This window comes from Tamandua tetradactyla, chromosome 4 (genome assembly GCF_023851605.1).
Source record: "Tamandua tetradactyla isolate mTamTet1 chromosome 4, mTamTet1.pri, whole genome shotgun sequence".
Lineage (NCBI taxonomy): Eukaryota > Metazoa > Chordata > Mammalia > Pilosa > Myrmecophagidae > Tamandua > Tamandua tetradactyla.
The window spans coordinates 37,380,699-37,404,839 of NC_135330.1; the positions used below are offsets into that span (position 1 = coordinate 37,380,699).

The following is a 24,141-nucleotide window of genomic DNA, read 5'->3' on the forward strand; positions in this document are numbered from 1 at the left end:
ACCCAGCATATGATCTATTCTTGAGAATGATCCATGAGCACTTGAGAAAAAGGTGTATCCTGCTGTTGTGGGGTGTAATGTTCTATATATGTCTGTTAAGTCTAGCTCATTTGTCATATTATTCAAATTCTCTGTTTCTTTATTAATCCTCTGCCTAGATGTTCTGTCCATTGCTGAGAGTGGGAAATTGAAGTGTCCAACTATTACAGTAGATGTGTCTATTTCTGTTCTAGTTTGCTAGCTGCCAGAATGTAATATACCAGAAATGGAATGGCTTTTAACAAGGGGAATTTAGGGTGGGCCACGGTGGCTCAGCAGGCAGGAATGCTTGCCTGCAATACCAGAGGACCCGGGTTCGATTCCTGGTGCCTGCCCATGTAAACAAAACAAAACAAAAAACAAGAGGAATTTAATAAGTTGCTAGTTTACAGTTCTAAGGCCAAGATAATGTCCCAACTACAACAAGTCTATAGAAATGTCCAATCAAAGGTTTCCAGGGAAAGATACCTTGGTTCAAGAAGGTCAGTGAAGTTCAGGGTTTCTCTCTCAAGTGAGAAGGCACACAGTGAACACAGTCACAATTTCTCTCTTGGCTGGAAGGGCACATGGTGAGCAAGGCATCATCTGCTGGCTTTCTCTCCTGGCTTCCTGTTTCATGAAGCACTCTGGAAGGCATTTTCCTTCTTCATCTCCAAAGGTTGCTAGCTGGTAGACTCTCTGCTTCGTGGTGCTGCAGCATTCTCTGCTCTGTCTAAATCTCTCATTCTCCAAATGTTTCCTCTTTTATAGAACTCCAATAAACCAATGAAGACCCACCCAAATGGGTGGAGACATGTCATCACCTAATCCAGCTTAACAACCACTCTTGACTAAATCACATCATCCTGGAAATGATCTGATTACAGTTTCAAACATATATTATTGAATAAGGATTATTCTACCTTTATGAAATGGGATTTTGATTAAAACATGGCTTTTCTAGGGGGCATACATCATTTCAAACCATCACAATTTCTCTTTTCAGTATTTTCACTGTTTACCTCATGTATTTTGGAGCATTCTGGCTCAGTGCATAAATATTTATGATTGTTATGTCTTCTTGAATTTTTCCTTTTATTAATACATAGTGTCCTTCTTTGTCTCTTTTAACTGTTTACATTTGAAGTCTAATTTGTTGGATATTAGTATAGCTACTCCTGCTCTTTTCTGATTGTTATTTGCATGGAATATCTTTTCCCAACCTTTTACTTTCAACGTATGTTTATCCTTGGGTCTAAGATGTATTTCCTGTAGACAGCATATAGATGGGTTCTGTTTTTTAATCCATTCTGCCAGTCTATGTCTTTTGATTGGGGAGTGTAATCTATTCACATTTAGTGTTATTACTGTACGAGCAGTTCTTTCTTCTACCATTATGCCTTTTGGATTATATATGTATATCTGATTTTTCTTATTTTTACCTTTACTTATAGTCTTCATTTCTATACTCCTCTCCACACTTTTCTCTCCTGTCTTTTCTTATCTGTCTCTAGTGCTCCCTTTAGTATTTCTTACAGAGCCAATCTCTTGGTCACAGATTCTCTCAGTGAATTTTTATTTGCAAATGTTTTAATTTCCACCTCATTTTTGAAGGATAGTTTTGCTGGATATAGAATTCTTGGTTGGCAGTTTTTCTCGTTTAGTATCTTAAATATATTATCCCACTGTCTTCTCGCCTCCATGGTTGGAAGGGTAGGAATTTAATTAACTTGCCCCTCACCATGGGGCAGCACTCGGAGGAAAGGATATTTAATCTGTGGCTAGCAGTCCTGGCAAGAGAGCAGTCCTCCAGGTACTGCTCCCAGCAGCAACTCCCATATACCTCTGGGCATGCTTGTTACAGCCTGTGTGGTGGTGAAACAGAGGTGGCATCTTGGTTTGCTGCTGTTTAAGGAGTCCCCTGCTTCAACTATTGCCATTAAAGCTACCATTTCAGGAACATTTATTATCATCGTAAGTAAGAAAATGATAAAAGACTGAACAAGGGGTATAATTATATATACACACATATATCTTTAGACATATATATATAATTTTATGAATATATGAGGAAAAACTTGGAAACATGCAAGTGTTAACAGGGTTATCTTTGAGTGGTAGGATTATGAAGGATAGATGAATAATAGAGAGATTTACTGTTCCACATTTTCTAAACTTTATACAGCTAGTGTAAATGGTGTAATCAGAAAAAAATGAGAGAGAGAGAGCTTTTTTGGTGAAGAAGGATATCCGTGGAGGAGTTAACAATAAAATTGATGTCTGCACCCACACTTTAGTTCAGATCAGTTAAAAACCAGTGCTTGAGCAAAAAGGAATTTTGATGAGAGGAACAAGGGTACCTGGTGAGGCAAGGCTAGGTGTCTCTGCAGTGGAGGGTTCGGGGAGCCAAAGAGAACAGGCCTAGGTTTGGGGACAGTGTTAGCCTTAGAACAAAATATGGGGACAGGGCAGGAGAATTTAAAAACAGCAACTAGGGGCAGTGCAAGTGTAGCTCAGAGGTAGAATTCTTGTCTGCCATGCGGGAGACCTGGGTTTGATTCCCGGACCCTGCACTTCTCCCCAAAATATGAAAACTAAAAACAGCAACTAACTGCCCATGAAGGAGCTGAGCATTCCACTGCTTTTAGTGCAAACCTGCCCCATTCTTTTGTCCATGTTCCCAGATATTCGATCCCTGGCCCCACCCCCAGCTCTTTCAAACAAGTCTTCCACCTTCTTTTTGGAGTGCACACAAAGGCCCAAGTGACCTAAATCTATCTCTGGCTTGCCTGAAATATTGCAGAAGCAATTCTAATTTGTTTTAGAGTTCAGCTCAGTCCCTGGCCCTTGACAGGGTCCTCACCTCTAGTGCAAATAAATCACCTGCCTCCCTGGCTGAAGTAGCCCTGATAATCAATGGACATTATTTAGTGTTCTTGTCTCTGCCTTGAGAAATGCCATGACAGCAGACAAAAATCCGCAATCTCTTCAGCATATGGGACTAAATGTCCCTGTGGATGAAAAAGCTCAGTTAGGATGGGGGGCAAGGCTGGAGAAAGAGTAGGAAAATAGTCGGAGAAAAATGAAAGGGAGGCAAGTAGAAAGGACAGGAAAACAACTCTCATTCCAAGGCATATACAAAGGAGCTTCCACCTTTGGTTTATTTCTTATGTCTGAGCTCCAGGAATGAAATTCCCAAATGTCTTCTAGTATTCAAAAGGAGGAAGAGGGTAGTGGGATGCCCTGAATTAAGGAGTCAGGCCACTTGGCCTCCAGGCCTGGAGACCCACTGGGTATAAACTGAGTGACCTTGACCATGCTGCCTCCCTTCTCTGAGCCTCAGGCCCCTCCTCTGAGACACAAAGTTTGGGATTTAGATAATGTTCTAGCACTAACATCTGTAACCTAAGGAATGTTAGACAAAGAGCTTTCTTGCTTATTTAGAGACTCCTCTTGTCAGATGTTGTCCTGAGGGTTTCTCATGCCCCCTCCCCTCTTCCCTTCCCAGGGGACCACGCCATCTTAAGGTTCACCCTGCATAGAGGTGTGGAGTGGTTGCGGCCTCAGCAGCGGGAAGTGATAGCAAGTCCACTCCAAAACTGTAAGTTTGGAATTGGAATCTCATTGATACCAAAAGTCCACTCCTCAATTAGGGGGTAACTGGCTATCCATTCCCCTTATTTACCATGAGGAAACCAAGACCCCTAAAATATAAGGTGACTTTCTCAGGATCACATCACGTATGAGTGGCAGAGATGGCATAGAAAATGGGTCTCCCACTCAACTTCCAGGTCACTGTCCAAAGCTCTCATTGGGATAATGTTATCTTCTTGGTTCTTTCATAGTCCCTTAAAGGCAGGTAAGCTTCTCCTATCCCAGCTCATTTACTCTGCTCATTTACAGATATGATGTGTGTCTTTATGAAGAGGCAATCCTATCGTCCCAATTGTCACCTCCCCCTTGGATGGAGACCACCTGAACAAGCCCTCCATCCCACAGCTCCTGCTATCTGGAGTCTCGTGCTACTGTTCTTAGCCCTGTAATACCCTGTGGTCTTAACCTCCCATACTGGGTCTATATTATATTCTTTTACTTCCTCATCTTCAGTCCCAAGGAGTCAATCTCCTTCCCAAGCACCAAACTTACTTTCATTTCTACAACAAGCCTTTCCTTTCTATTCCAATTGTCAGCTACATTCCAGCTGTGGATACTGCTTCTCTGCTTCACGCAGGTATGGAATGCCAGCTTGCCTGGTCTGCACATTTGCACCTGTTAACTCTTTCCTGAATGGGGGAGACTACCATGAAGCCCACAATCCAGGTTGTCCAACAAGCCCTAAAATCTTGTGATTCTAATGTTTATCTGGCCCAATCTCGTTAATTTAATTCTCTGGGTCTCTGGAGGTTGGTATCATGACCTTTGCATCTACATGAAATGTTTCTTGGAACAAAAAAATATATCGCACCAGATGGATCAGGTCTTCTAAATATCCCTAGAACATCCTTGTTTTACCTTACTTTCACTTTCCCAAAGCCTGCCCTGGAGGTTTTCCCTGGAAGCTCTCCTGGGAGAACCCTTCCCAAGTCTGGAGGTCCTCCAGTGGCTGTATCTGTGCCATAGATCTTAATGCAGTTTCTCTCTTTGTTTGTCTTTAGCTTCATCTAGCAACCTTTCCCAGCTGAAACATGCGCCATCCCTCTTGCAACTGAGTCCTCTCACAGGGTAGGCAAGAGCTGGGAAACTTCTTCGTGTCAGAGCTGCTTTGTTCAAGTATACAGTGGGAGATGGGAAAACTTCCAAGAGAACCTAGTTCTACCTCCTGACATTCTCCTCCATGTAGGACCAAGAAGCTGAGTTTGCCTCCTGCAGCGAGCCCTGTAGTTAGAACAGACAGCCAGGAAAGTGTTTCTCTGTGGTGATCTCATGCACCTGCCAACTAGATGGGGCCCCTCACTCACCCTCAAGTAGAAAAATATCACTTGGGAAAGAGTGTCCCAGATGATATTTTATTGCTGACTTCCCTTAGACTCAAGCCCTTTAAGGTAAGCTACATAAAGTGGGAAAAAAACAGGAGCTGCTCTGTCCTGCAACCTGGCAGGATATTGGCAATAAGAACAGATAGGATTTGAGCCTGTCAAAATCTGATTCAGCATGGGTTACCATGGATCAACAGGCAGAGTTCTCGCCTGCCATGCTGGAGACCTGGATTTGATTTCCGGTGCCTGCCCATGTGAAAAAAAAAAAAAATCTGATTCAGCGTAACTTATCTCTGCTTTGGGAGAATCTTCAGGGTGGGTCACAGAAGCCATAGCTGAGGAGTGCCAAATTGCTGTTTAGAGGTCAAGGTTATAGACAGAAGGCTCTTTGAATGGAGGCCTCCCTACCTTCTCAGACCTGCTGCAGGTCCAACAGGAACTTGGCACTAAACAGGCATCATTTGCCAGTCCTGGTTTCTGGAAGACAAACCTAATCCCTTGGGACTCTTAATCCTGGAAGGGCAGTGCAGGGCTTCAGAGGTTACAAATTCTTGGGGGGAGGAAAGATGAAATAAAAATGTGAAAGGGCCTGTCCTGAAAGCAAAAGACTTTACTTTTGACCACTCTCATTCCTAAAGAAAATGACAGCCACAAACCAGCCAGCAGAGAGTGTAAGTATGGTTACCTCATCACCATTGTGATAATGGACTATTCTCTCTTCTTTCAGATCTAAAACACTCAAAAAGGAGAAGAAGTAATCAAGTCAGGCCCCCAACAGAGAGGCAAACCATCTCTCAGAAGCCTCCTAACACTGACAGAACCTCTTCTGGTCAGAAATGAAATAACCTCGTGCCATATGCCCCCTGGATAGATCAAGAAGGGGAACAGGATGACGGCCCAGATGTGGTGGGGCTGGACTGCAGTGGGTAAGATGCAAACAGAGAGCATGGGCAGAAGCACCTCTGCTCTCCCTGAGCCTGGTGGTCCATTAGAGATGGTCTTCTACAGTGGTCATGTGGCAGAATGACCCCCTCTTGGAGTCAGGCGACCGGCTCTGCGGCTTCATGGTCTTGTATAAATCCCTGGCTGCCTCAGGGTAATTGAAAAATCCTATGAAAAATGGATGTAGAAGGTCATTGAACACTGTAAGAAGCAAAGTGCTGTTATCATAAGCAGTACCAGATTTAAAAGGCAGCTTGTAATGCTAGGACCTTCCATTTGAGCAATGATTCATATCCATTGACTCAGTAGATCTTCACAACTCTGTAAGCAACAATGGTAGATTATTTATTTATTTATTTATTTAATCATTTATCTTTAAACAGAGGAGATACTGAACACAGAAAGGGTAAGTGACTTTCCCAAGACTACGAGATAGTAAACAACAGTCCAACAGCAGTAAACATGCTGCTTTTGTTCTCATTCCAGAGCTCATTCCATGGGAACCTTCTATGCAAATTTGTCTACACAAAAGGAACAGCTCTCCTTTGGAGTTTTGTCCTTTGAATAAAATCAGGAGTAAAATGACAGCATTTCTTGAATGAGCCATCCACTTGAGATCATTGGGGAAGTTGGGTCATTGTCCTGTTGGGTTGCAAACAAGGAAGGACTAGAAAACTTATTGAAGAATCCTATCAAATTTCTAGCCAAAGTTTTCTGCTCTGCTGATATCCTTGATTTCCTAGACTTTTCTCAAGGATAGAAAATGTGATATCAGAACAAGGCTCATGGATACCTTGGAGTGTGAGACCCTCTGGTGGGGCTCTGATTGCAGGAGGTCCAGGAAGGACTGTAGGCAGACATGGCTATTGGGAGATCTGAATGGAGGCAAGGGCCACTGGGAGGGCATGCACCAAGGCAATCATTACTGTTGGGGAGGCCCAGAAGAAGGCAACAAGGACAAAATAACAGAACTAGAGCCTCAACTATTAGGAGGAATAGAGAGCATGAGACAGAATTCTTGTTCCTGCAAATCAAACAAAGAACTAAAGCAAAACCCTGGAAAAGGAATGGAGAAGAGCCCAATTACTGGGATTGAGGTACCAGAAAAGAGTTTCATCAAAAATGAACAACTCAAGAGCCCAGAGAGGATGCTCACAAAACCAGGGAGGATGCTAGGCCAGCAACAGATGATTGATGAAAATCCAGTAAAATACTGAATCATGGTCACATGTCTAAATACCTCACATAGGACTGGGGCATGGATGAACCTGTAAGTTGGAAGGAGGAAAAAAAAAGTTCAACTCTTTACCCCATTTTCTCATTTCTTAATTATCTCTCTCTGCATATACTCCATACTCACCTATGGGCACGCTCATGTACTCGTATACACAGGCACCCACAGACATGTTATTCTAAAAACCTCACAGCATTTACTAGGACCACCTTGAATAGGATTGAAAAAAAAAACTGCTCTTTTAGTGAGTCTTACTGATTGCTTCCTTTGGCTTCTTATGCTCTCACAGCAGATGTCCCAGATCTAGCAGGTTCTAACATTAAGCTTTAGGCTAATGTCACAATGTCAGTCACTTATAGAATGTAGGCAGGTGACATAAATGAGTAGAAAAGCCCAAGAAAGATGACAAGGAGTAGCAGAGACTGTGGTGAACTGGAGAACACAACTCAAAGAGGACAGAGACCATCAGCTCCAGGAAGCCAAGTCCAGTGCTGCCAGAGCTTCTTAGTTAAAAAAAGGGAAAGAAAAAAGAGAGAAGGGAAGGAAGAAGAGACAGAGCAAGTAAGGAAAAAGAATAGGAAATACAGATTTTATACAAAGTTTCCTAGTTTTTCGCTGTAAGCCAAATAAAACTTGACTAGAGGAAGACTGGCCCACAGACCACTAAATTGCAATCATTGCTTTAAGTTTTGTTTTGTTTTATTTTCTCTCTTGGAAATAGATTTGGGTCCTGGCTCTATCTGAGACAGAGAACATGGAAGGGAAGGAAGAGAAATACCAACCATAGACCCATAGATCTCCAATAAAGGTGAGAAAGAGGAGCCAAGTAAAGAGCCTGGACTAATTTATTTCCTGTGTTTTTTTGACTGTCGCCATAAAAATTACCATACATTTAGCATCTTAAAACAACACAATATTACTGTCTTACAGTTCTGTGGGTGAGAAGTCTGACACGGTTAATACCAAGGTTTCACAGGACTGCATTTCCTTCTGGAGGCTCTGGGGGAGGACCCATTGCCTTGCTCAGTCAGACTGTTGGCAGAATTCACCTCTTAGCAATTGTAGGACTGAGGTCTCTTCCCAGCCTCTGGAGGCTGTCTACATTCCTTGGCTCTCTTTCCCTCATCTTCACAGCCAGCAAGGGCAAGTTCAGTCCCTTTCACACTTCAGTTCTCTCCTGCCTCTTCTTTTGTCATCCCATTTCTCTGATCCCTTCTTCTGTCTTTCTTTTCCAACTTTAAGGGGTTATAGTGTGCCCACCTGATAATCCCAGATCATCTCCCTGTTTTAAATTCCTTAACCTTTATTCCATCAGCAAAATTCATCTTGTCATGTTGGGCAGCATGTTCACAGACTCTAGAGGTTAGGGTATGGATGGCTTTGGGGAAGGATGGGAGGGGGCATTGTTCTGGCTACCACAGTCCCCTAGGCCAACTTCTCCAGAAAAGAATGGGTAATCTCATAATCTGGGCCTCGGGCTAGAGCCTCGGGCACGCCATGTGTCTTTCTTACCTCTGCCTTTCTCAGTCATCTGAACTCCTCCTCTGCCATTTTCTCAAATACAATTGTTTCCCGTGGGTCTATGGTTGAACTTGTCTTCTTACAATATACACTCTCCCATTGGCTTGTGTCCCTAGCCCTGGCTCCTCTTCTAAATTCGGAACCCATATTTCCATTTACTTAATGGGACACTGCAAATTTTACTTATCTCAAACTAGCTTCATCTCCCTTATTGCCAATCTCTATTCACCATGTTACTGATGACCTAGTCTTCCAAGGTAGAAAACTTAGAGTCACTCTCAATTCATTCCTCTCATCTCCCACATGTTAACTTAGTGACAGGAAGTTCTGCTCATTCTGCTTTGGAAATGCCTCTCTCACATCCAGCCCCTCCTCTATCCCCACTGCACTGCCTCAGTTCAGGTCCTCATCTTCTATCCCTGGCCCTTTGAAGCAACCTCGTTGTTTTGGTCTCCTTGCTCCCCTCTCCACCAATACCCAACACATGTCTAGTTAACTCTACACTCCAACACCACATCTGATCTTGTCATTTTCTTAATGTGAAACATCTTTATTCCCTTTCTTTTCTTGGTTGAGAAAGCCTCTTAACTCCTTAGTATGGCATACAAAGCCATGACAATTTGACCCCAGGCTAAGTTTCCAGGTTCATCTCTTGCCTCTCCCTCATGCACTCCAGCCTCCTGCCACATGATAGTCTAAAATGTCCTTCCCTTTTTTCTCTGCTTGATGAAATCAGGTGTCAGTCACCCTGTGATGTCTCCTGGATTTCTCCTCTCTTCTCTCACCCTCTACTTCTGTGATACATTTTTTTTCTGTCTTTGAAAATACATGTTTATGTCCCGTCTCGCTTACTGGACTATATACTTTTTTCTTTTTAACATGGACTATATACTTTTTAAAATGTTTTTACTTGGGTAGGTACTGGGAATCAAACCCAGGTTTCTGGCATGGCAGGCAATTATTCTGCCACTGAGCCACCGTCACATTGCCCTTAGACTATATACTTTTGAAGGGAATGAACCACATCCTATTTTCCTTTTAACATCCAGTACATGGTAATATATGCCCATCATTATTGCCCTAGAAGTATGTGTTGAATGCAGGAGTAAATGTACTGGGCTAGGTGCTGGAAATGTAGTGGAGAAAACAGAACCTTGAGTTTGAGCCTTCACTGACCTCACAGTCAACTATAGTAGGCAGTGCTATTAACCAAAAATCAAATCAATAATCAATTATGATTGTGACTAGCACTCTGAAGTGCTAGATTTAAGAACTTCTTATTTTTTCAGGAACCGCGTACAACCCATTCAGTCAAAAGAGTTGCAGAAAGAGGCAGAGGAAAGCAGAAAAAGCAAAAAACTGAGGGAAATCTGCCTTCCTCCTTCAGGAATCTCTTCAGATCTGTGTGTCAAGCAGAGACATGAAAATCCACAGCGGTGTGAAAAGTCATCTGTTCCTCTCTTGCGAGTGCTTCCAACTGATCCAAGTCACCACAGCAGACAGGGTGGCCCCTGCAGGCCATACCTAAGGGTGCCAGTCCTACCTCTCCACCTCCATCAGGGGTGAATGAACATCAGCCAGAATAAAGGACATCCCTATTCATAATCTGCGGGCCTCCCATCCTCTCCTTAAAGAAAACGGCCTGGGAAATCCATGTGTCAGTGTTCCTCAATGGTGCCCCCAGAGGGCTCCTGGTGGCACTTCCAATTCAGGAGATTAGTGTACAGCAGACTACATCCAGTCCTGGACCAGGCCCAGGGGCTGGCCACTCTCATCCAGCAGCCCCGACACTGGATGGACCCTCCCCTTACTGATGCCAAGCACCAACCCAGGAGGCCCTGGTGCCATTCCTTCAGAGCTCAGGTTTCTCCATGATGCTGGCTGGTTTCAAATCCCATCTCTGCTCCTTAGTAATTGTGTGACCCTTAGCAGTCATTTAGCTTCTCAGAGTCCCAGCACCCTTGTGTATGTAATGGAGATGATGATCCCAATCTCACTGGGTTGTTTGGGGATGAACTTGAGGTGACATAGGCCAAGTGCAGCCAGCACAGGACCTGGCAGAGTAGGGGGCAGGGAATGTCAGTTGCTACTGCTTTTTCCACCTTTTTCTAAACTTTCCAGAGCATGTAGAATGTGATTGACCCAGAGTGGAATAATTGAAGAGTTAATTCACAGGGAAATTCCCAATGCACCTTCTCCAAGAAGCTACATAATCCATGGGGCCAGGACATCCAAAAATTTATTTAATTCCTACTGCACACATAGTCCTTTGGAGGTTTTGTAGATGTTTGATATTAATAAAGGAGAAAAAAGACTTCCTCTTGTGCCCTGTATCTGCACACTTGGCCCCTTTGCACATACATTCAAATCTTAGCAATCCTCTATTTAGAACTTACTATGTAATAGCAAGAATAGGAATCATAAGCCTTGTTCTACAGATGAGGTAATAGAAGCATAAAGGTACAGGATCACAGCCCAGACTACATAACTAGTGAACAGCTTCAAAATCTGATGAAAAATCTGAGGTCTCTTTGGTGTCACACTGAGATTCTGTTCAGAAAGACTCAATAACTCCCTTAAATGTCAGAGGGAGGTTAAGGAGTTTATACTGGGTATTTTTCCTAGAGAATTGACAAAATATATGTTTGGGTGGAGGTGCATGGAAACAGGTACATAGAGAGAGTGAAGAGATACAGGGTTGCCAGACTTCGCAAGTGAAAATACAAGATTCCCAGTCAAATGCGAATTTTTGAGAAGCCGCATGTGCTGGTTTGAAAGGAAGTATGCCCCCTAAGAAAAGCAATGTTTTAATATAAATCCCATTTCATAAAGGTAGAATAATCCCTATGTATGTTTGAAACTGTAATCAGATCATTTCCCTGGATGATGTGATTTAGTCAAGAGTGGTTGTTAAACTGGATTAAGGGATGACATGTCTCCACCCATTTGGATGGGTCTTGATTGGTTTATTGGAGTCCTATAAAAGAGGAAATATTTTGGAGAATGAGAGATTCAGAGAGAGCAGCACCACAAAGCAGAGAGTCCACCAGCCAGTGACCTTTGGAGATGAAGAAGGAAAATGCCTCCTGGGGAGCTTCATGAAACCGGAAGCCAGGAGAGAAAGCTAACAGATGATGCCATGTTTGCCATGTGCCCTTCCAGCTGAGAGAGAAGCCCTGACTGTGTTCACCATGTGCCTTCTCACTTGAGAGAGAAACCCTGAACTTCATCGGCCTTCTTGAACCAAGGTATCTTTCCCTGGATGCCTTTGATTGGACATTTCTATAGACTTGTTTTAACTGGGACATTTTCTCAGCCTTAGAACTGTAAACTAGCAACTCATTAAATTCCCCTTGTTAAAAGTCATTCCATTTCTGGTATATTGCATTCCAGCAGCTAGCAAACTAGAACACCACAAATAATGTTTTAGTATAAGTATGCCCAAATATTGCACGAGATATACTTATACTAAAAAGTTATTCATTGTTTACCAGAAATGCACATGTAACTGCGCCCCCTCTATTTGTTCTGGCAACCCTCAAAAGAGAGAATGGACCTGGGACATTTCATTAGTGAGTCCAGCACTGGTATTGGGACTAGGGTCCCAGTAGACATGATGGGAGGGTCTGCTTTAGCCGGGGGACTGCCTTTCACAAATTCTACCCCCTAAAACCACACCCTGCACTTTCTGTGGGTGACTCAGCAAGCACTGAATCCCTGCAAGTCAAGGGAAGACTAAGAGACAAAGTCCAAGGGACTTCAGGAAGAATGGAGGGGAATCCCAAGTTCTCTGGACAGCAGGACTAGGGGAGAGGAAAGAAGGGTATAAAACAGGGCATCTTGATCTTAAAGGGCTTTCATTGGCCTCCTCTGACAAATGCAATGCCTATTATGATATTGTTTCTATGAGACATTATGATTCTGTTTCCAGCTATCATCTGTCAGAGACACGTGGAAATGATGCCCACTCTACCCTGAGAACTACTAACCCATGCGGTGCCACAGAATGTGGGGAAGGCTGGAGGACACAGAAGCACACAGGAAAGGTCCCAGCAAGAAAGAGACGGCACTGTTAAATGAGGTTAATCTGAGGTCGGTTTCATAAAGGGACTATTTACAAAGGCATGAGTGGCACGGGGAGACCATAGGGAGAGTACAGTAGCCTGCAGCTAAGAAGATCTGGAGAGAGTGGTAGCTGATCCCAGGAGAGAACAGTGAAAGTTTTATCTCCTTGCTATGAGCTGTGACCTTCAGAGGCAAGCCCCGGAAGAAAGGCACTTGGTAATAAGCCCCGTGACCTACTCCTTTTCCCTCCCTCTGATTTCCTGCTGAGGCTTCCCACTGTCTGAACCCATCAGACATCAGCCAGAGAACGAGGAGGCTCACTGATGTAGTCTGTGCTTGTCCGCTGTGGGGCAGAGGGCCGGGTGGAGAATGGTGGAACTGGAGTAGCGCATGTACACAATCCACTGGCATCAGGGGAGCTTCTTAGAGGAGGCATGCTCGGACTGGGTCAGGGAGGAGGGATACCAGCCAGACAAACTATCAGGAAAGGCAGAGGTCCTGGGAGAATAGCAAATGTTCTTGTTTTCTAGCTGCCAGAATGCAATATACCAGAAATGGAATGGCTTTTTAAAAGGGGGACTTTAATAAGTTGCTAGTTTACAGTTCTAAGGTAGAGAAAATGTCCCAATTAAAACAAGTCTATAGAAATGTCCGATCAAAGGCATCCATCCAGGGAAAGATACCTTGGTTCAAGAAGGCTGATGAAGTTCAGTGTTTCTCTCTCAAGTGAAAGGCACATGGTGATTACAGTCACAGTTTCTCTCTCATCTGGAAGGGCACATGGTGAACATGGCATCATCTGCTAGCTTTCTCTCCTGGCTTCCAGTTTCATGAAGCTCCCCAGGAGGTGTTTTCCTTCTTCATCTCCAAAGGATACTGGCTCGTGGACTCTCTGCTTCATGGTGCTGCAGCATTCTCTGCTCTCTCTGAATCTCCTTCATTCTCCAAAATGTTTTCTCTTTTATAGGACTCCAGTAACTTATCAAGACCCACCCAAATGGGTGGAGACATGTCATCACCTAATCCAGCTTAACAACCACTCTTGATTAAATTACACCTCCAGGGAGATGATCTGATTACAGTCTCACACGTACAGTATTGAATACAGATTATTCTTCCTCTACGAAATGGGATTTTGATTAAAACATCCTTTCACACCAGCACAAACATGTCTAGAGATGTAAGGGAGCCAAGAATGGTCCCAGAACCACAAGCAGTTAGTAGGTCCTACAGGACAAGAGGGAGGGCTAGTGAGAAGAAAGAAGGATGATACCTACATGATCACAGATAGTAAGAGCTAACATTCATTGAGCACTTACTATGACAAGACACTGTGCTAAACATTTTACATGTGTTATGGCATGCAATCATTCCAGCAAACTCAACAGCTAGATAAAATTGTTGTCTGCGTTTGATAAGTTAGAAGGCCAAAGCTTAGAAAGTTTAAGTAATATATTCAAGGTTATGATACTGATCAGGCATCTGAACCCTGGAAGATTGTCTCCAAAGCTCACACTGTTAAGCATGACTCTTTTCTGCTTGCTTATGTTGTACACCAGAGCTCGCCCACCCAAGCTGCCCACTGGAATCACCTGAGAGATTTTTAAAGTGCTGAAGTCTAGGCTGCACCCAACATTCTGATTAAATTTGTCTGAGAGGGACCCAGGCATGGTTTTTTTTTTTTTTTAAAGCTTCCCAAGTGGTTCTAAACTATAGCCAGGCTTAAGAACTTCTGATATGGTAATATCCTTTAACAACCTTTAATGCCAAAGGAGAGAGGCAGGCAGTGGGAATGAACATGGAGGGCTTGCCTTCTTGGGCATTATAGTCAGCCCTCTCTCACTGGCTCCAGTTCTTTACATTTTATTAATAGAAATGTTGTCTCTACGACATGTATTGCTGTGCTCTGGGAAAGGGAGCCTGGCCCTGCCATCCTCCTTGAGTGCTTATGTCACAACTGAAGTGAAGGAAGTGGACGGCATAGGTTCTCCTTTAGTTGTCTTCCAGATAACAACTCAGCATTTCTCTGGTTTTGTTTCAAAACCAATGATAAATTGATGAGTTTGCCTCAATCCCTTTAGTCTGTAGTGGCTCCTGGGTCTGTTCCAGGAGGATGACACCAAATGTATTTTACATAATGTTTTATTTCTCCTAATGAAGTATGTTTATAACTGTTAAGTTTTCTAAAGTTGCTGAAATGCAATATACCAGAAATAAATTGGTTTTTACAATGGGGGTTTATTAATTTACAAGTTCATGAGGCCATGAAAATATCCAAATCAAGGCATCTTTAAGACATACCTTCTTTCTGAAGAAAGACTATGTGCCAGTTTGAAATTGCTGTGAACCCTAGAAAAGCCAAGTTCTGTACTCCTCATTCAGTACTGCTGGGTTGGGAGCTTTTTGATTATCCATGTAGATGTAACACACCCAATTGTGGGTGGTAACTTTTGATTGGATGATTTCAATGAGTTGTGTCTCCACCCATTCAAGGTGGGGTGGCTTAATGGAGTCCTTTAAAAGGGAACCATTTTGGAAAAGACTTCAGAGCCATGAGAGCCCACGCAGCCAGAGACCTTTGGAGATAAAGAAGGAAAACGCCCCCAGGGGAGCTTCATGAAACAAGAAGCCTGGAGAGAAAGCCAGCAGACATTGCTATGTTCGCCATGTGCCTTTCCAGCTGAGAGAGAAACCCTGAACCTCATCAGCTTTCTTGAACCAATGTATGTTTTCCTGGATGCCTTAAATTGGAAATTTTTATAGCCTTGCTTTAATTTGGACATTTTCACAGCCTTAGAACTGTAAACTTGCAACTTAATAAAGTCCTGTTTTTAAAAACCATTTTGTTTCTTGTATATTGCATTCTGGCAGCTTGTAAACTAGAACAGGCTGCCAGCATACCTCAGCTCCTTTCCCACATGGCACATTGTATTTATATTTTTTAATTTAACTGCCTTAATGAGATGTAATTAATCTATCATAAAACTCACCCATTTAAATGTATAATCCAATGTCATTTTTATAATATATCTATATAAATTTTATATAAAATGATAAAAATTTGTAAAAATATTTTAATTGTATATAATTTATCTAAATTTATTTATATTAAATTTTATATAATATATAATGTTATATAATAATAATTATATTTTTATATAATTATATAATTTAATTATATGTAATTTTTACTTTTATTAAAATATTTTTATTAAATATTTATAAATATTATTTATATACTTGTATAAATATATAAAAATATATTTATATTTTTATTTTTGGTATAATCACAGGGTTGTGCTGTCATCAGCCAGCACAATCTAATTTTAGAACATTTGTCTCCTTAATAAGAAACACCATACTTGTCAGCTGTCACTACCTATTTCTCCCAACTAACCTCTGGCGGCCCTAAGCAACCATTAAACTACTTTGTGTTTCTATGGATTTACCTATTCTGGACATTGTTGAGGGGCGCACCGAAAGAGAGACCACATAATTCAAAACTGCAAGCCAATTTGGAGTCTTTATTAGCCGGCCGGCGACTGCCTCAGAAACCCCCAAGAAGGAAGATTCAGAGAGCAGCCCCCAGAGGTTTCCAGGGTGTGCTTATAAAGGCTAAAATCACGTTGTGGTTTTGCAGTTGCTAGCAAGCAAGTGTATCATAGAAGCAGAAAAATGCCATTAGCTGTTGCCGAAACACATCCCGTTCTCTCAGTTTCTTAACATTGGTTATTGTTTAACTCTTGGGGACATTCCGCCCCAATGTTGTGGGGACTTTCCCTGCTTGGGCCTGATTGACTCCTCCTGGCCCTCCACAGACATTTCACATAAACGGAATCGTTTAATACGCAGCCTTTTATGTCTGGCTTCTTTCACTTAGCATAACGTTTCAAAGGTTCGTCCATATTGTAGCATACATCAGTACTTCACCTTTTTAATTGCTGAATAATATTCAGTTTTATGGATTTACCACTTTTTATTTATACATTCTTCAGTTGATGGATATTTGGTTCGTTTTCACTTTTTGGCCAAAGTGAATGATATGAATAATGCTGCTGTATTAGTCAAGGTTCTCTAGAGAAACAGAACCAACAGGAGATATGTGTAAATATGAGATTTATAAAGGTGTCTCACACAACCGTGGGAATGGAAGAATCCAAAATCTGCAGGGCAGGCTGTGAAGCTGGCAGCTCCTATGAAGGGTCTAGACAAACTCCGCAGGAGAGGCTTGCTGACTGAAGAAGCAGTGCAAGAGTCTTCTTTTTCCTGTTTTTTTTTTTCATATATATTTTTTTACATGAGCAGGCACCGGGAATTGAACCTGGGTCCTCATGGCATGGCAGGCAAGCATTCTTGCCTGCTGAGCCACCGTGGCCCGCCCAAGAGTCTTCTTTAAAGCCATCAACCTATTGGATTATATCGGTTGGGAGGCGCGCCTTAGTTGCTCGCAGATGTAATCAGCTACAGATGCAATCAACTGACTGATGATTTAATACACCAGCCTTCCAGCTTATCAACCAGCCACAAAATATCCTTGCAGCACTGGTTAGGCCAGTGCTTACCTAACCAGACAACTGGGCAAAATCACTAGGCCAAGTTGACACCACAATCTAACCATCACAGCTGCTATGAACATTCCTCTACAAGTTTTTGTGAGGACACCTGTTTCTGTTTCTCTTTTGTTTTTAAGTACAAACTCGATGGTTAACATTTAAGTAACTGCCAATTTTGTCTTCTGAAGCAGCTGTACCATTTCACATTCCCCTAGCAATTTATGAGAGTCCAATTTCTCCACATTCTCACTAACACCTGTTATCGTCTTTTATCTAGCCACTCCAGTGTGTGTGAAGGGGAATCTCATGGAGGTTTAGATATGTATTTTCCTAATGATGAGGAACGTCTTTTCATATGCTTATTAGCTGCTTGTACATCACATTTAGAGAAATGTCTATTCAAATCCTTTGCTGTTTTTAAATTGGATTGCTTGTCTTTTTATTGTTGAGTTGTGAGAATTCTTTATCTATCCTGGATGCAAGTCTCTTATCAGACATATGGCTTGCAAATATTTTCTCCCATTTTGTGGGTTGCCTTTTTCACTTTCTTGATATCTTTTGCAGTAGAAAGGTTTTAATTTTGATATAGTCTAATTTATCTATTTTTTCTCATGTCACTTGTACATTTGGTGTCATACCTAAAAAACCATCACCTAACTCAAAATCACGAAGACTTACTCCTATGTTTTCTTCTAAAGGTTTTATAGTTTTAGCTCTATAAAACTTATAAGTCTGTAAAACAATAGGTCTGTGACTATATTGAGTTAATTTTTGCTTATGGTGTATCCAGTTATCACAGCTACATGTGTTGAAAAGACTCATCTTTCTCCTATTGAATTATCTTGGCGCACTTGTCAAAATTCAGTTGATGATAGGGCAGATAATGGTGGTGCAGTGGCAGAGTTCTCGCCTGCCATGCCGGAGACCTGGGTTCAATTCCCAGCACCTACCCATGCAAAAAAAAAAATTCAGTTGATGATAAATGTATGGGCTTATCTCCATACTCTCAATTCCTTTGTTATATAAATCTGACCTGATGTCAGTAATACAGTGCCTTGATTACTATAGTTTTGTAGTAAATTTTGAAATCAGCAAGTGTGAGTTCTCTAACTCATTCATTTTTAAGACTTTGGCAACATCCAGGTCCCTTGAATTTCCATATGAATTTTGGGATCAGCTTATTGATTTCTGCAACAAAAAGAGAAGCCATCTGAGATTTTGATAGAGATTGTCTTTAGTCTATAGGTCAATTGGGGGATTATTGCCTTCTTAATATTAGTAAGACTTCCAATCAATGAACATTGAATGTTTTTCCATTTATTTAGATCCTTAATTTTAACAGTTTTATAGTTTTCAATGTACAGGTCTTGCCTTTTGTTAAATTTACATCTGTTTCATTCTTTATGTTTCATTGTAAATGAAATTTTCTTGATTCATTTCAGAATCAGTGTATAGAAATAAAATTTATTTTTATATATTGATCTTGCATCCTGTAACCTTGCTTAAGTCATGTATTATCTCTAATAGTTTTTTATTGGATGCCTTGAGAGTTTCCATATACAATAGCAAGTCATCTGCAAATAGAGATAGTTTTACTTCTAAAATTCCAATCTGGGTGCATTTTTATTTCTTTTCTTATCTAATTGTCCTTGTTTCAGTTTGCTAAATCTACTGGAATGCAATATACCAGAAATGGATTGGCTTTTACAAAGAGCAATTATTAAATTGCAAGTTAAAATTCTAAGGCCATGAAAATTAAGGCCCCAACAAGAGAATACCTTCTCAGAGGAAAGGCAACTGGCATCCAGGCTCGTCTTTCACATGGGAAGGCACATGGTTGTGTCTTCTGTCCTTCTCTTAGATTCTCTCAACTATCTCCAATTAAGGATTCCAGGAAAGGATCCAGAACCCCTGGAATTGGGTGGGTCACATCTCTAGGAAATGACCTAATCCAAAGGTCCCACCCACAACAGGTCTGCACACATGAGATTGGATTAGAAGAGCATGGCTTTTCTGGAGTACATAAAAGTTTCAAACCAGCACAGCCCTGGCTAGAATTTACAAAACAATGTAAAATAGGAGGGTTGAGAGTGAATATATTTGAGTTGTTTCCAATCTTAGGTGGAAAGTATTTGATCTTTCAGTATTAAGTATTGTGTTAGTAGTGCATTTCTTGTAGATACCCTGTACAGGTTCCCTTCTATTTCTAGCTTGTTGAATGTTTTTTAATCATAAAAAAGTATTGGATTTTGTCATGCTTTTTTGTGTGTCTATTGAGATACTCATATGGTATTTCTTTGTCTTTTATTCTATTAATATGGCATATTATATTAATTGATTTCAGATGTTAAACCAACTTCATATATCTGGGAGTATCCCATTTGGCTATGGTACATAATCTTTTTTGTATGTTGCTGGGTTCCGTTATGAATAAAATTTTATGAATAAACATTTCTTATGAATAAAATTTTATTTAACAATTTTTAGTTTTATTTTTAGTTTATTTCCTTAGTGGTTTTTCTAGAGCCTACAATATATATCATAACTAATCAAAATCTACTTCCGATTTATACTTAGTTCCAATGACATATAATTCCTACACAGCACCATTGCATCTCCCCTTTTGTATACTATTATTTTCACTTTACATGCATTTCTTCTATATAGGCTACAAACTTTTGATTGTGCTTCCATTACATCTATAATGGTATGCTTGGTGATCAACATTTTTCTGAGGCTTTGTTTATTTTTCTTCATTCTTTTTTCTCTATTTTCTTCAGACTATAAAATCTATATTTGGTGGTTATACTTTATAAGTCCAGAATTTCCATTTTGTTCTTTTTTCTCTATTGATATTCTCTATTTATGTGACATTTTCATCATACGTCTCTTTAATTCTTTAAACATGTTTTTCTTTGAAAATATTTGTAATAGCTGATTTCCAGTCTTTTTCTGCTATGTCCACTATCTGGGCCTCTTTAAGGGAAATTGTTACCGTACACTTTCTTGTTTCTTTGAATCACTCATACTTTTTGTTGAAAACTGAACATCTTAAATGATATGTGATAGTGACACTGAATACTGATACCCCTGGGGGTTGCTGCTGCTTTTGCTGTTCCTTTAGTCATTTGTTTACTTGTTTAACGATTTGGCTGAACTTATTCTGCAAAGTCTATTTCCCTCACAGTGTGCAGCCTCTGATGACCCTGCTCAGATTTTTCCCCCTCATTATTATCTAGGAATCCTTAGAGAAATTATTGATTTCAGTTCTGGAGTGTGGTAGTTAGATTTAGGTGTCAACTTGGCCAGGTGATGATGCCCTGTTGTTCTGTTGCTGTGATCTTAAATAATCAGTATGTGAAATTAATCTATGGCTGATTGCATTTGCGGTTGGCTAAGGGGAGTGCCTTCCACAATGAATGGGGTTTAATTTAATTAGCTGGAGGCTTAAAAGAGAGAGATCAGAAGGGAGCACAGCACAGCCCAAGTAGCTGAATCCCATTAAGGATTCCAGGAAAGGATCTAGAACCCCTGGAACTGGGTGGGTCACATCTCCATGGAAATGACCTAATCTAAAGGTCCCACCCACAATAGGTCTGCACCCATGAGACTGGATTAAAAGAGCATGGCTTTTCTGGAGTACATACAAATTTCAAACCAGCACAGCCCTGGCTAGAATTTACAAAGCAATGTAAAATAGAAGGATTGAGAGTGAATATGTTTGAGTTGTTCCCAATCTTACATGGAAAGTATTTGATCTTTCAGTATTAAGTATTGTGTGTTGGTAGTGCATTTCTTGTAGATACCCTGTACAGAGGCCCTTCTATTTCAAGCCCAGATGTCTGGAGATGGAGAAAGAAATTGCCCTGAAGAAAGCCATTGGAACCCAGAAGCCAGGAAAGAAGGCCAGCAGACATTTCTGTGTGCCTTCACTTGAACAGAGAACTTCAGATGAAAACTAGATGCCTTTCCTCTGAACTATACATTTTTTGGGTAGTGGTGCATGGTTCGGGAATCGAACACAGGTCTCCCGCATGAAAGGCAGGCATTCGAACCACTGAACTACCCACGGAGCCCCCTTCACTATAAATTTTTTAACTAAATAAATCCGTTTATTAAAAGCCAATCTATCTCTGGTGTGTTGCATTCTGGTACTTTAGCAAACTAAAACATAAAGCAAAAGATATACAAGATGAGCTAGAACAATCTGATGTATATCAGATTGCAAAGAAGCTATCAAAGACAGCTTTTCTCCTTAAGCCTTTTCTCAAAGCGGACAAAGAGAAGCATTACCTGAAGTTATAATTTCTAAAAGAATTTCCCTTAATCACTGTTTTTTAGTGTCACCCCTGAGTGAAGCTGTAATGCAGTGGCTATGTACGTCCAGCTGGTGTTAGCATTACACGCAGATTCATTTGTGAACTTGGAAAATGTTTTTCCTTCTGCTAATTGGTCAGAAGTAACTCCCCACAAAACCATTGGTGTAAATTGTGGGAGAGGCAGTGGAGCAACAGAAGCAAGTGCCATGGGCATCAGATTCACCTGCTTGGGAAATAAATTTGTGAGCTCTGGACCTGCTGAGGTCCATTTGCATTTCATTTATAATGAAACATGCTGAATACATAATTTTATGGTTAAAGGGATCCAATAATACCTGGCTTATTATGGGCAATTTGGATTGCATAATCACTTCTTTTACTTTCTATCAGAGCTCTTTAGCAAGGTTTTATTTTTCAAAGTGAACAGTGCAAGGTGCCGCATCATATTTCTCCCTTTCAAAGGAACACCTTAAAATGCCCCTGACCAGTGGACTCCTAGAAAATTCACTGATATATGGGCATTGGTGTCAGGGTGTAAGTGCCAGGCCTGGGAACCTTGGCAGGGTTTATTTCTCATTCCCTGGCAGACATGAGCCTTTAAAGCATCAAGTGTACTTGCTTATTCCTGCTCAAAGTCTAAATTAGCATAATATTAATGTAATGGATCAGCCTGATGGTCTGTGGAATGTCAAATCAGAGAGCAGGATAGCTAATGTAGCCTTAGTGGAACACAGTACAGGTATATTCATGCTATCATGTAAATGCAAATTGCTTCTGATCTGATTTCTTGTACTAATAGGGATTAAAATGAAGTATTGACCTGGTCAATAGTTACATATCTGGTGCCAGAGACTTTACAGGGTTTGTTCCTATAAATGTATCACATCTGAAATCAAAGCCATAACTGCCATCACCAGTGGATTGAGTTTACAATAATTTGTTGTCACTCACCATCACTTATGTGGCTTGTGCACAGACCAAGAATGTAAGTAAAATGGGGATGTGGTAGGAATTGCAGCTCAAGTATATGATAGTGACACTAATCTCTGAATTCCCCTTGGAACAGACAAAGGGGAGAGAGGAATTCCGATGGGCCTAGCCACTCTAAGAGCCCTTATTCCAATGGGAAAGAACGTGGGGATTCTGCCAGTCATCCAGTAAATCTAGAATTGGATTTATCCCCAAACTCTATCCATCTCCTGACCTCCACTAGCCCCTACCCTGACTAGTATATATGGTAGTACTCCAAGTCTTTGAACATCAATGTAAGCTCAGAGCCAATATCTAAAAACCCAAAAGTTCTAGTATTTCACTTCCCCAGTTTAATCACCCTGGTAAATGGCCAGGTTCTTTAGGGGGACGATTAAGGAAAGATTCACCATATTCACATGTAGCTGCATTTCAGAATCTCCCCCTGAATGAACCCAGCCTCCTTCTCAGTCGAGTAGCTCTAGATCTGTGAACAGGCTTATTCTACAAACTAGTCAGCTTTGCAGTAGAAAGAACTATGATAAAATCAAAGTAGCTAACAGCAATAAACACATTTTTATTCATGTTACAGGACACAGTCTACAAGTTAGCTGCTGTAGCCCTGATTCACATATCATTTTACCCCATTTCTTTAGCATAAGAGACTTAGCAGGGTTGAGAATCAACACTGCACCTTGCAATCTTACATCAGGCCTGGGTTTGATACGCATCCATTTCTGCAACTACAGGAGATGGGATTAGCTCTATTGGCCAGCCCATAGATAATTTTCCCTTGGGTCAGTAATCCTCTTGTGATCCAGTCAGCTATTACCAGGAGAATGTGGGTGATTAGGTAAATTATGCTCATCCAGGCCCACCCTTTTATCAGGATGGGGCAAGAGGTGCAATTCTTCATAATGGAATTTTAGTTGGGAACAAACATGTCTATATAAAGGCAAACAAGAGGGTTCAAATGAGCACCTGAATAAGGACCCGAATGAGGATACAACTTGAAGTACAGATTCATTTTCTGTAGTAATTCAGATCTCGTTATATATTGTAAGATTTACCAGTGCATTTACATTTAATCCCCATGCTGGTTTGAAACTGTCATGTACTGGAGAAAAGCGGTTCTTTTAATCTTAATCCCTAAAAGGAGTAGACCTATTGTAGGATGGGATATTTGATTAGGTTGTTTCCATGGAGTTGTGACCCACCCAATTTTGGGTATGACCATTTAATTAGATTATTTCCATGGATTTATGACCATGCCCAGTCAAGGTGGGTCTTAATTAGTTTACTGGCCTTAAAGGGGCTCATTGGAGAGAGAAAGAGCTCAGAGCTGACACAGAGAGCAGAAAGATGGTGTCAGGTGACAGATGTTTGGAGATGCTAAACTAAGAGATAAAAGCCAAAATTGCCCCAGAGAAGCTAAGCGAGGATGCCTAGATGCTTAGAGAAAAAGCCTATCGAAACAGGAGCTGAGAGAGCCGTGTGAAACCAGAAGCCGGGAGAGAGATCCAGCAGACATTGCCATGTGCCTT

General features: G+C 41.2%; 1 protein-coding gene across 1 annotated transcript in view; it reads left to right on the forward strand.

Annotated features, from left to right (window-relative positions):
• RGSL1 (regulator of G protein signaling like 1) overlaps positions 1-10,988 on the forward strand; it is an 80,489-nt gene extending 69,501 nt beyond the window's left edge. Inside the window, exons 20-24 of the mRNA XM_077157185.1 lie at positions 3,527-3,619; positions 4,674-4,740; positions 5,722-5,920; positions 7,892-7,978; positions 9,981-10,988. Of these exons, the coding sequence (XP_077013300.1) occupies positions 3,527-3,619; positions 4,674-4,740; positions 5,722-5,752 (191 nt within the window). The 3' untranslated portion in view covers positions 5,753-5,920; positions 7,892-7,978; positions 9,981-10,988. The remainder of the gene's footprint in view (positions 1-3,526; positions 3,620-4,673; positions 4,741-5,721; positions 5,921-7,891; positions 7,979-9,980) is intronic.
• Positions 10,989-24,141: the final 13,153 nt, after the last annotated feature.